Raw genomic sequence first — 14,174 nt, forward strand, 5'->3', positions numbered from 1 at the left:
TGGACTTCTTACCCCTTTTAACCATGAGACTCTATATCTCCGCATCTGCTTAATATTAAGTTACCTCTATCGGTGACATTAGCATTAGGAATGATATCAGATCTTTAAGCACTATTTGGCATGAAACCCTTTACTGTCTTTCACAATATAGAATAATCCTTAATCTGCTACTGAATTTAGTCATAAAGTAGCTTATTCTCTTCATATTAGTGAAGAAATTATTCTTCAAGCTCTAAAAGCCTATTGATTGGAATGAAGACTCCGTAATTAAACTTTCTTCTCTTGTCCTAGATAGATGTTTTCATATCTATTTCTATAGATTCACTATCTGGCTTTCTACTGATAGTCTATTTATCTTAACTAATGTACCAGGAGAGGTCTTCATGCCTATATATAAGCTATCAGCAGAGGCATAGTCTATTTTCAGGCTACTAAACTCTAGGGGTTACAGTACCTGAAGGTCTGTTAGCTCTCCACTAGAGCCGTTTCTCCCTCTTGAGCATCAGTGGCCAAGTTTTCCTGGAACCGTAATTTTCTTTTCCTGGTCATAGGCCATGGCAGCACAAAGATTCTGCCCTGGGATTTTGCTGGAAACAAGACTGGTAGGAGGGTTAGGAGGGGTTACTTATACATTCTGTTTTAATTAGGTTCCTGTCTAATAAGGGATAGGGAGGAGCTACCCATTGTTGTGCTGCCATGGCCTATGACCAGGTATGAAAATTACAGTAAGTAGGAATACATTTTTCTTTATTCTATATATTCTATATATACATGTGTAATTTAATTTTAAGTATATTTATATATTAATATATGTATATATTAATCTAAAAATACACTTAGCATGACGATATATATATATATATATTATATAGATATAATATATATGTTTGTGTGTGTGTGTATATATATATATATGTGTGTGTGTGTGTGTGTGTGTGTGTGTGTGTGTGTGTGTGAATGAATATATATATATATATATATATATATATATATATATATACACAATTATATTTTGATTTCATGTTTTTATTTTTTATTTATTTTACAGATGCAGGGAGGCAGTCCCCCTGTAGGCAGCACTATGGACGCCTATTGCGGCCATGTGACCACTCTTTCAGAGCGATCACATGGCCCGCGGGGGCCTAATTTGCCGAGGAGGGGCTGTCTGGGTTGTCAGGTAATCCCCCCCCCCAGACCGGAAGCATTACCTATCGCCTAGAGCCACCCTTTCAAGGACAGCATAGACCGCCCGCCGATTTGGGGTAGTGTGCAGGTAACTATTTTTGTTTTTTATTATATGTGTTTGGGCTTATGTGTACAATGCTCGTTGCTGCTGCCCAGGAGTAGGGGTAGTTTAAGCGAAGGACTTATTTTTGTGTGAGTATGTATTTGTATGAGAGTCAATATAAATCCCAAATTACTACAGGGAGGTTAAAAACAGCACTTATTTCCACACTTGCCATGCTGTGGTTGAGGGTTTATGGACTAAATGGTGAAGAACCAGATACTCCTCACTGTGAATAAAACTACATAGCTACTGGGATTGGATGTGGTAGTTTAAATTTCAACAAAAGGGGTGGACAGGTAACAAGTAGGTGGGAGCACAATAATACAAAAAAAGACGTTATAGGTGGCTTACAATGTTTTATGTAAAAGCGACAATTGCTCTTTAATTGGACTTGGGTATCCTCCTGGGGTGGGGGACTTTTCCCATCTCTTTGTGACAACAATTCAACCATTGTAAGAAGGCCAAGGGTGACTCAAGCTTAAGAGTACCTAAAGGGCTTTGCTTGACCCAAGCTTGAGAGTACCTAAAGGGCTTTGCTTGACCCAAGCTTGAGAGTACCTAAAGAGCTTTGCTTGACCAAAGCTATCTGTGATTACTGTTTTGAAGTCCAGTTGTGAACCATATTTTTCTAAGATATTCTGTACTCGGCAATCAGATTGCAGAACATCACATGAAATGCAGTCAACGGCAGCAGGACAATAAAAATATTGTCCACCGCTGCTCTATATGCCTTTAATCTCGTATTGCACAATCCAGGTTAATAAGTGTAAATATCCTTAACTTTAATCAAAATCTCGACTTTAACAGGAAGCTGTGATCATCCTGTCATGTTGCTCATCTTGCTTGCATTTATTCTGATTATCTATGCATGAGGCCGAGGGGTGGTAGAGGTTACATTCAATTACACTGACCCATATCTTCTTCTAATTAAATGAATAAACGAGGACAGCAACCTGCCCTCAGCACGGCACTTTGCTGAATTTAAAATGGACGCTTCTTGCCGGTGAGACATTCTTAAATTAGTGACTATTATTTTTTGTTGCTGTTCAGTTCTGCATGGCTAGCTGTACAAATAGGAGATATTATTTAAGGAAACCACAGGAAGGACTAATTTAACTAATAGACATAGATTGATTCTCTCCCCTCCCTCAAAATAAGAGTTAATTAGAAATTATGGGTAGAAGCTGTGTGAGCTCTGCAAAGTGGAGGAATTTTAAAGATATGATGCTGGTTAAACTGCTAACTGCTGGTGGCAAATGAGACCCAGTGTGTGACAAAACCAAGACCATTGTTAACATTGGCTGGTGATATTATTTATCAGTAAATACATGTTCAACCAATATCATACAAATCATTATTTTTCAACGTTGTCCACTTAAGAAAATTATATATTTTCTAAAAGAATTTAAAAAAAAAACCTTAGGTTTAGCAGTAGTACACAAAGGGGAAATTAAAGGGTTACGTCAAGGATCATAACTAGTGCAGTCTGCTGTAGTGATTATGGTGTCAGGAGTTCCACGGTAATGGGGCACACCGCTTTGCGGTGGTTTGCACGTCTTGCCTGGACACCTGCCGAGCTCTGAGCCTTCTCTCAACTGAATGATGGGAATCTGGATTCTGCAGAGTTGCAGAAGCCAAATGCTGATCACTATAGTCATTCAATGGCTCAGAGTTTTAGTTGATCGTTCTCAGCCAATGAATGACCCTCCGTGCATGCAATATGCACGGAATGAAAAAAAAAACAGCCGGATCACTTGTTCTGGCCTGACTAATGACACAGCTGGAGATGGAGTTTGGCAACAATATTAAATATCTCTGTATGTTTAGCATCTCATACTGAATTTCTGCACATACAGAGGTTTGAGCTGGTCATGGTGCTTGTAGTAAACTCTTTAAGGTGATGCCTGTAGATGTATTACTTACACATTTGAACAATCCCAAGATAGTTTGTTCCACCTGCAAATCTCCGATCAATGATTTCATATATCTTGAGTGGGCCACAGTTTGGCTGTTAGATACATTTTACCTTTGAAATAAGTATATTATATTTTAAATGCCACTAGTGATCATGTATGATACTGTAAGAAAAGGAAAAACCCTCAACCAAAATTCCTCAAATTGCTGTCTGTCTGGGCCCATCACTAGTCATCTCCCCTCTTCTACCATTGTTACTTTATAGTAGATGGTTTGATGAAAGATTCTATCAAAGCTCGTCCAGCTACTGGATTGTAGAATACTGGAAGATATTGATATGGAGCATTAAAAAAGTCTCCAGGCAAAAAAAGAAATGTGATAGAAATTTGCTCAAAATAAATTACATATGACTGTTTTGCCTTGTTTCATGCTGTTATAATCACCTTTCCACGTTTGCAGAGAAACTGAAATTGCTGTGTGCTTCTACAAAATGTTTCACAAAATGAACAGTTGAGATCTTTCATTGATCTCTACTTGTTACTCAGCAGCTGCGAGGCCTAAGGTCATTTTTCCCTGGTATAAGTAGTTAATCTCTCCTTGTAGACAGCTTGCGGTTTAACTCAACAGCTATTGTATAACAAGTCAATTAGATATCTTATAGGACAAGACAATAACATGCAGTAAATGGTCTACTCCCACATTATAAAAACAATCACTGAGCTGATATCGAGGTTTGATTTCTGGAAAATGGACTGGACCAATTTCCACAAATGGATATTTTTCTATAACTCGTTTACCTGCTGACTGCTTATATTTTGAAGTGCTCAAGAACCTTTTCTTCATCTAGCTTTACACGCGTATAATTTAATCTATGAATTTAGAGTGGCCTATTGATTATCTAGACTTGTAACAGGTTTACTTTTCACTCTACGTTAAAATATTGCTCATTGCTTACTTTGTAGCTCAGTAGGCTCTTGGGACCTACCAAGCCAGTTATTAATACAAGAGACTATATCCTGTACTTCGATTGAGTACCTCCACCAGGCCAGCTTCCTCTCTGCTACCAGGGACTCTAGTAGCAGATGTATTAAAGTGCTGCACAAGTTGGAAGCCACTCCTGCCAGGCATTTATTGTTTAAGAGCATAATTTAATCCTCCATGAATGGAATTTGGACAGAATTAACATTGGCCAGCATGGAACTCTTGTACCTGGCTGGTTAATGATCTACTAATGATGCAGCTGGAGCTGGAATGACACCAGTGGCAGCATATACAGACTCCAGGCACCATGACCACTTCAAATAACGGAAGTTGTGATGTCCTATATGTACATTTCTTAACTATAGCAATTTTATTTCATTAACCACCTATCATAAATGTATGTAATAACTTTAAAACATGTTTTTTTCTGTTTTTACATAGCATTCAATAAGGAGTGGTCTTTATTATTATACTTAAACTAGATAGTTAAGCTTAAATACACTAAAGTATAGATATTTTATTTCCTCATGACGATAATATTTAGATTATCCTGGGAGGTATACTTAATGTAGCCCGAAGTACAGTAGAACGCAACAAAGCATTCCAGCCTGTGCTGGGAATAATGCGTGTTCGGGAAGCAGAGAACCAGAACTCCACTGTGGAATGCAAGATGTGCACCAGTGCGAAAACTACAACTTGTGCCGGAGATGACGTATTGTTGAGGATCAAGGGATCGGAACTCCATTGTGGAATGTACAACACATTTTGGAACACATGATGTGCTCCATTGTGATGGAAGAGGTGAACCAGAAGAAGACCAAAGGCCTTTAAAAATTAGCAAGTACTTGGAAATAATAAACACTGACTAAAGAAGCTTTCGGTTTAGGGCGAACCCCGTTTTGGTTGTTTAGACGTTGGCCCAAAGACTATTTAGATTATTTTAGCAGGACTTTTTATTTCTATTGAAAGAATTCTTACTTTTTTATTTGTTGTTAGAGATGTCCCGAACAGTTCGCCGGGAACTGTTCGCCGGCGAACATAGCCTGTTCGCGGTCACCGCAGTGGGGGAACATATGCGATGTTCGGTCCACCCCCTATTCGTCATGGAGGTGGGAGGGTCTGGGAGGGAGGGTCTGCTGCTGATTGGCTGGAATGTGTCTGCTGACTGTGAGGTACAGGGTCAAAGTTTACTCAATGATGATGAATAGGGGGCTGACCGAACATTGCATATGTTCGTCCGCCGCGGCGACCGCGAACAAGCTATGTTCGCCGTCGAACAGTTCCTGGCGAACTGTTCGGGACATCTCTATTTGTTGTTTTACTTTTAATAAATGATTCATGGCACAAGACTCCTGGACATTCCTGATATGTTTTTGATGAGCACAACAATTGTTGGGAGCACGTGAGTGCAATATAGCTTAAAATATTTTCTGTTTAGGCCATACAGTACTGTGCTATGGTTCTCTCTTTATGTATACAGCTGTGAAATACCTGCTAATTGCCCTGCTGTGCTTGACATTTGAGCCAAATACATTAATTGGCTCTAAGCTCGTAAGTGTGACCTTACTACCATTGATTCATTAAGTATTTACACACAGACAATATTGCATTATTTGTCTGCTTTCTGGTTTGTATGTTTTTTACAGATTTGTTTTTCTATAGCTTTATGTAAAAGTAATATTACTACTGCTCCACCTTATATATGTATTTTGAAGTTGTCATGATGCTTGGAGTAACTCTTAAAGTCAAAGGTTTTCTTTTTAAAATAAATCACCAATGGATTTTTCTTAAGAACTTAGTAGATGTGCCCACACTGACGCATGCATGCATTTATTGCTTTTTTTTTTTCATTGGGGATATAGCTAAAAACAGCTTGTAAAAGCTGCAGATCTCATCTGCAGCCGTTGCTATCCCTCCCCTTCTAGCCCCGCCCAGACTTTCTGAGACTATCCAATCACAGATTTCCCAATGCAGCTCAATGAGAAGGCAGGTGATCTGTGCAATTGCTGCCTCTTGAGTTTCATTGTATTGAGCTAACCAAACCAGGAAGCAACAGGTCCTGTTGTCTAACAGCCATGGGGTGTAACAAGGTTGATTTATAAAAATGACAATTTCTATTGAACTCTGCACTTTTTGTAAAATGAAAAAAGAGGACACATTATTCACGCTGAAGAGCTTTACATGTTTGGATAATACTGTCAGCTCTTAAAGGAACTGCCCAGAGTGAATATGGTCACTAACTATTTGCCAAGACCAATATGATCAGCTTATTTCCCTATTTTCAAATATATCCCCTTTTTCCCTAACTTTCCTCCTCACTCCAACTATTCTCTCCATCTTCATGCTCAAGTTTACTTTAATTCTCTTATTGAAAGCTACCACTCCAGACTATTTCACACTTTCCCCCATTACATTTTATTGTTCAGTCGTTCATATAATTCACTATCTTTATTTCTCCTTTCACAGTCTGATTTAACAATTACATTACCTGTTCTTCTGTCTAGTCTCTTGTTCTCTATGTAACTCATTCTTCTAATATCCAGTTTGCAGATCCTTCAGTGTGTCTCTCTAGTAACCTAGGCTGCAGACCTTAAAACAAGTCCGTTTTTTTCTTCCTGTGACTCGAGCAGTTGAGCAAACACACAGCGATAGTTGTTCCATCTTTCTAAACTCAAGAGTGGTGGTCACAAACTATGGTGAACCAGTTCTTGCAGTTGGGGGTGTGATAGTTTGGGCTGAAATTCCTCTGTCCCACTTTTCTGTTCTACTTTCCCTTTTTTCTAATTGATCAATACCATTGGTGTAACTGAGCGTGTAGCAGTGTGTATAACATTAATAACCACATTGTATTTAAACTATATTAAATGTGTTTAGAAGTTATACAAAAAAAATGGAAGCTCTCTCCTTGTGAGTCTATTTTATCTTTTACCCAAGACATTGTACATACTGGATTACACTATTGGTGGTTTCTTTTTTGTTTTATTTCATATGAGACACCAATAACCAAATTTCTCATCTGCATTAAAGTTTGTCTACTGGAACAGTAAGGAGGATAAGAGACCAGCCTCCAAAAATCATCTTCAAAAGATTCTTTTCCCCAAAATATACTTTTTTTTTTTTTGCTGGGACTATATAATATTGTTATATCTCAATATTTTTATATATAATATTGTGTGTGTGTGTGTGTGTTTCAAGTAACAGACAGTGTTCTGCTGCCTTTGGAGCTAGCACTGTATCTTCCCTTTCATACATTGTTCTTGTTCTAAATTACTTTTTAGTTGCAAAAAAAAATTAGTAAGCTACCTAAAATGTCTTGTAAAGCTCAACCCTTGGCCTCACCCCCACTCACCTCTAAAATTAAAATCTCACTTTTTGTCCTTTTGGGAGGTATGACATTCAGTTTGCAGATTTGCAAAAATAGTTAAAGGGAATTGTTCGATCCCTTGTACTTTCTCATGTGTTGGCCTCATTTCAGTCTCCATCAACAACAGCAGGAATAATTGGAGTAGCCCTAAGTAGTGTAGACCATTTCTCATGTTGCTTTGTTCATAAATGTTATACATGTATATGTATTTAGAATTCTTCCACCTTTTGGACCAAACGCATAACAAGTTTATCTCAAAACTGATAAAAAGTATAAAAAAGTAATAACAACAATTGCAGAATATTAAAATACAGTCCTACTAATGAAAGCTAGGTGTTTTGACTTCTTTATTTGTCATCAATTTGTTAGCACATACATTTTGTTTTACAGATATCCAAAGGCATAAGGAAACACAGATACTGGACACAAATTTGCATTACTAGTTGTAAGAATAGAAGATAAAGAAAAATTACTTTAAAATAATCTACATTCAGGGATTGGCGGTCCTGCTCAAAACAACTGCAATTCCCACAATCCCTAGCTTTCAAAGGCTATGAATGTAGTAGTTTTACGTATATCCCTGTCTACAATGTGATATGTCAAGTGCATTCAGTAATAAAACATGTAATTTGACAGGTAGACTGCCAGTGCTGGAGACATGACATGTAAATGCATATATATATAACGGACAGGTTTCCTGTTGTGCCATTTGGGACTTTGTTCTAAGAAAATACAAGGCTCTAAAGCAGTCTTTTAAAATATGTAGACAATTGCTATGGGATTTATTAACTATAAACCGTTATTTGTGGTGAGTTAAAGGCAATGCATGGCCAAGTCGGAATAAATCTCAGATGTCAACTCACTGTTTAATAACGTATGCAAAGTGTTCACTACTGTGTGTGTGTATGTATGTATGTATATATATATATATATATATATATATATATATATATATATATATATATATATATATATATATATTTACAATAAGCATTTTAAAAAATATATATATATTTTCCCAATTAATGATTTATTTCCTGTAAACTGATTGTTCGCGGACACATGAACCTATCTATCATCCAATACTTTTTTAGTATAATTTTCCAATTTTTTTTGTACTTTTTTTTTTTTTTTTATGTACAACTCTGTTTTGTATTTAACAGCAATGACTAGAAGGGTACAAACATACAGATTTTGCAATCTGATATTCTGAAATATGTGCAATATGCATTCCATTCAGATTCAATTAATTCCTAAAATAAAAAGTACTAGCAATGACACCAAGGGATCAGTGTTAAACAAAATATATATTTTCCAAACTATCCACACAATTTTATCAAAATAGTTTGACAACGTGTATTTTTCTTATCTTATTTAGACATTGAGATTTTAAAATAACTTATTAATTTATTGAAACGCAGTCAGAGTTACATCTATCTGTCTCTCTGTCTATTCAAAATGAGGTTAGTATTTAGAATCAACATCTTATGGAGAATCTACAGAAAAGACTTGAGTGAGTTTTAAAACGTTTGAGTAGTAGACAGTGTATTTTGGCTCCATGTGTTTTTATTATTTGTAAATTACTTAAAAAATGATAATATTTTTTAAATTGCTGGATCTCTTGCACTATTTAGTTCTATCTTACGTTTGCAGCATATATAGAACATCTGGCATTAATTACTCTGATACTGCCTTGCACAATGAGAACGTTTGTTCCATATTCGCCCGGACCTGTATGTCTTTTCGAAGTTCATATATTTATAAAAAAATCTTAAACTATATAGTGCTCTCTATGTCATTTCTTCTTATTTGTATAAGAATATGGTTGCTATGAGTAATTGGCCTTTTGAAGATTGCATCCTTCATCTGTGAAGACTATTACTCTTTCTATACAACTCTAGTATTTACAAATTCTATGGACTAGTGTACATATATTCTGTGCAAATTAACCCTTCACCTTATCTATTTCTATGTTGTACCCAGAAAACCACTGGTGTATTTATTTCCTTCATAGCTTCTGCTCCATCCCAACATTATATGGGAAACATTTGAAAAATGGCAAGTATATTCAAAGCTTAGTTTTAATATATGTTGCCGCCATAAAAGTTTGGGTTGGTTTTTCTTAGCAATCTCATTAAACATTGCGCTAGAATTCTGGAATTTTTATTTTTATGTTTTTTTACCCAGTCACCTTAGTACTTTCAAAATAAATTTAGTATTCCCATTTAGGGTTCGCTATCAGAACTATTTAAGTTTGCCAACACTGAAACCGTTAAACAATGATTCTCTAAAAGAATCCAACTTTGTGATTTATATACTGCACTTAGCTCTTACAACGTCTTCGTCTGATTTGTTTGTGGTATTGGTATACACACACAAATTGTTTAGTATGAATGGTGCCTGTAAGACTATATGTACCATAAAAGTGTAAAAGACCATCTTTCAATACATAATTGATACTTGAATGCGTCTGTCTTTTCTTAGTAAACTAATTTCTCCCTTAATCTATTGCTATATGATAAGGCAATTTCATGTGACAATAAGTCAATAATAAAAACAAGAGTTGAATTTAAAGTAAAGAAAGATCTATATTGTTCCTTAAATTGAATCCCATCACTTTATAGAAGAGAACTTTCGCAAATGCTATTTTAACAAAATATTATTTTCTATTATCAGAAAATAGATGAACCACATCACAGAACAACCTGTTAACTGTTATTGTGTTAGCATTCCAGACAAAATACTACTTAGTAATATGGTAACATTATTTAGAAGTTACACAGTACAGGTACGGGTGCAGAAGTTACGAAAAATGAATTCACATGCATAGTGGCTAAAATTGAATTACAGATAATGTCTTTCAATCTGTTTCTTTAAACAAACATTGTCAATGGTAATTTGGTCATCAAACTTTTTTTCTGTTTGAAATTTTTATTTTCTATGCAGGCCTTCAAAAAAAAAAATACTGTTGAAAAGTGGCTTTGAGTGAACCTAGCAGTCTTTCATAAATGCACAAAAAGTCTCTGCTGTGTGGTAGAACAAAATGTTCCCGGGATATTCTTAAATTAAATCTTAGATCTCTTTTTAGAGATATAGGTCTGCTACAATTAACCAAATTAAGTCCACAAATATGTTATGACCTTTTATATGGTGACCTTTTATCTGATGACCTTTTACTAACGAGCAATACTAATAATTCATAAAGTGTGGTCTGTATATTGTGCTTGAGTCCGTTTTTTAAATTATAGAAGTCTCAATATACTGCCTGAAACATTCTCCCAGATCGGCCTTTGTCTAATGTCCAATGTGAAGCTTTAGACATTTTACAGTAGGATTGATGTAGCCCTAATTTATATTTCTATATTAAAGGTATGGCAATTTGGTGGGATTGGCATTGCTGTCACTTATAGCTCCATGCTTGAGGCATGGGCAATTTGGTGGATTTCATTAATCATGGCAGCAAAGTAGCTAATCCCTTCATAGAAGTTAGGATGAAAATCACATTAATCTGTTCTTGCAATACATGTTTCACCCTCAATGAGTCGATAGAATACTTTTTAAGAGGAGATACATACATTCCAGATGTACCAGTTCTGAAGGAGAACCACTAAAATGCATGAACGTGTGTTCCACCATCTTATAGATTGCAGTAGGACCATCCACACACCCACTAAAATGGTATGTATTCAATAAATAAAAGGATCAAGGTAGAGGCTAAATAAAGAGAAGCCAAACCTGATCTAGGTTTTCATCTGGAATCAACTTCTGAGCAATCCAATTTTCTGAAGGAAGGAATCCTAGTGCTCCTAAGAATCTAGCTACTTAGAGCTGGAAGGACAAGATCCTCGGGATAGTGGATTTGATAACTATGTAATAAGGTTTGCAAAGCCTACTGCATTTAGCACAACTCCTCCCAAGGCATCATGTGATAAATGGCCCAGGTACATCTTTGCTTTCTTTCAAATATGATATATTCTTTACATGTAATAGAGCAAACTAGATAAAGCAACACAGTCAGTGATAGAGGTCACAAAAAGTAATTATCCCTCTGGAAAGAAAGATGAATCATAGAGGCCTTTGGGAGACTAATTCTACAACTTTGTTACTTTGGTTTACTAGAAACATGATCCCGAAATTTTAATAGTTAGTGGATTCATTGCTTTCCTTTAGAGTTGTCTTCCAAGGATGAAGCACACTTTGAAAACCACTTGTTCGAGGGAATTACCACTTCTAATAAATTTAACAAATTAGAGCAGTACTACCCTATTGTCTGTGCTTACAAACTTACAAAATAAAGTTATATGTACTATGTGTTTGGATAACAACATCTATAGATTAAATTGTAAAGCACTACCAGACAAAAGAAAGCTCTGGTCATCATAATAACTCTCCTGTAGAAACCGACATTGATGGATACATAAATTTAATTAATTTATTAATAAAGAAGACCAGGTCTTCATAACCTTTTTTTGATAAACAAAAATATTGGCGGATACATAGTGTCAATTAATTTGCAGGTTTCAACAGAAAAGTAGGTCAAAACTAAAATCTGTTGAACGGAAATTTTTTTGCTATCATTGCCAAACGTAAGTTTGTTACCAATATTTTACCACATCGCTGTGTAGCGGAAATATAGTAAAATATGCATTACGGTGTTTGTTTTGTTTTGTTCTTTTAGCATCAGCGGGGAGTACAGTGATATAAAATGTAATTACTACACTGTGCAGTCTATTCCTTTAACAGAAGCCAGTGAAATAAATCAAGTTTTGTTCCACATTGTTTTCTAGCATAGAAAATGTTTTAGTGCCAAAATGTTAGCTGCATGTATGCTTTTAGTATATCGTCTCATCTATGGCTTGTTAATATACATGTGTATGTTTTAAAGCACAACCATAAATTGGTACCATACACATGTGATCATTACTACAATTTCCGCTGCCACTGTCAAATCATGAAATCAGAGATTTCTCTGACACGAACAGGAGGTGAGCATTATTAACACAGAGACGAATGTCAGCATATCATACAGTATTACATTACATTAATTCTTCTCAGTTGCCTTCTGTAGTCCTCCACAAATGACAAGCAACATGTTTGAGTATGATCCCTTAGTAAATCTGAGCAAAAATATGACAATTATATGATAATCACTAATAATATTTCTCCGAACAAATTCCTACGATTTCAACATATTAAGCCTTTATATTTTAATATTGCACATACGAAGCCTGCCTAAGCTGCATTTTCTGTAAAGTTGCTTAACAAGCTTCTATTGACTTTGTATCTGTCATTTTCGTTAATTAACCGGACGATGTGCAAAAAGTCCAGATCCATAACTCTATTAAGGTTTGACTCCACTGATAATAGCCTTAATAATATCACTCACAATAAAACAAAGAGTCTATTATGATTTAAATGTATAGTAAATAAGTATAGAAATCTCCAATCGCCTTTTGTAGTGTGCAGCTATCCACCAATTCACTCCTGACACTGTTCTTACGTTCACGCTCTACTAAACCAGATATGTTCCCAATCCACAGGGGGCACAATTAGCATGGCTGACTTGCCCATGTTACAGAATGTCCTACTCAAGTCTCGACAAAATGGAATAATCTACCCATGTAGAGTGTGATGTATATTAAAACAGCCTTCAGCTAGCCAATGCGTAATACAAAAATCCAATAAGGATGTCATACAGATGCGGTTCCCAAGTGAAACCAGATGTATATTGTGACCTTTCAAGTCTTACCGCAAAGGTCAAGCAAGATATCTATTGATAAACTGTCTAAACATCTTTATTTTTGAGCTCATAGCCTAAATAGCTGCCACTATGTAGTTTCCAAGCATTTTGTTCAGATGTAGCATCTATTGCTGCTTTTTATTATCACAAAAAACAAATTGTACTTTTTTTATTAATTTTTTTAACATCCCGGCATGACAGGCGTCTGCATTCCACTTGAAGAGGTTTAATTACTGAATATGCCAGACTTATGCTTTGAGAAGAATTTTCTTAAAACCGTGAAACCTTGAAATGGCCAGTTCCCGTTCTGAATCCTGAATGATGTTCTTGTTTTGTTTTTTGTTTTTTGAAATTAGAAAATTATTGTTTTTCAAGATGATTTCATGCTCATTTTTGCTTCAATAATTCCAAAAAGGTAATCAAAAGAAAAAAAAATAAGCCCTTTCTTGTGCTGTTCTTAATAAAAACAAGTTTGGGTATTTAAATTGGACTTTGGAAAAGTCAGCACAAAATGTGAGTTTCTTCCTCGACCATTATTGAAAAAAAAGAACTTTCCAGTGAACACTCTGTTACTTGCGGAGGACTGAGAGAGCTTCGTCCGCTGTCATTGTCCTTTCCTGTTGACAGAAAAGAATTCTATTAAAATCAGACATTATGGTAGTGGGACGGAACATTATTCGTATTACTAATCATTAATTTACTGGAACATGCCAAGCACCATAACCATTACGGCATACTGAAGTGATTATGGTGCCTATGGTGCCCCAGTGTCCTGTGCACTGCAGGGCTTAGCTCATTGGCTGAGAGCATCAGTTGATCACTTTCGGCTAATGAGCTAAGCCCTGAACAGTCATGTGGTACACAGGGGACCCTAGATACAAGAGCAA

General features: G+C 35.9%; 1 protein-coding gene across 1 annotated transcript in view; it reads right to left on the minus strand.

Annotated features, from left to right (window-relative positions):
- Positions 1–10,242: 10,242 nt before the first annotated feature.
- Positions 10,243–14,174, minus strand: part of ZMAT4 (zinc finger matrin-type 4) — a 361,795-nt gene continuing 357,863 nt past the window's right edge. The window contains exon 8 of the mRNA XM_063434627.1: positions 10,243–13,904. Within this exon, the coding sequence (XP_063290697.1) occupies positions 13,789–13,904 (116 nt within the window). The 3' untranslated portion in view covers positions 10,243–13,788. The remainder of the gene's footprint in view (positions 13,905–14,174) is intronic.

Source organism: Pelobates fuscus, chromosome 10, assembly GCF_036172605.1.
Source record: "Pelobates fuscus isolate aPelFus1 chromosome 10, aPelFus1.pri, whole genome shotgun sequence".
Taxonomy (NCBI): Eukaryota; Metazoa; Chordata; class Amphibia; order Anura; family Pelobatidae; genus Pelobates; species Pelobates fuscus.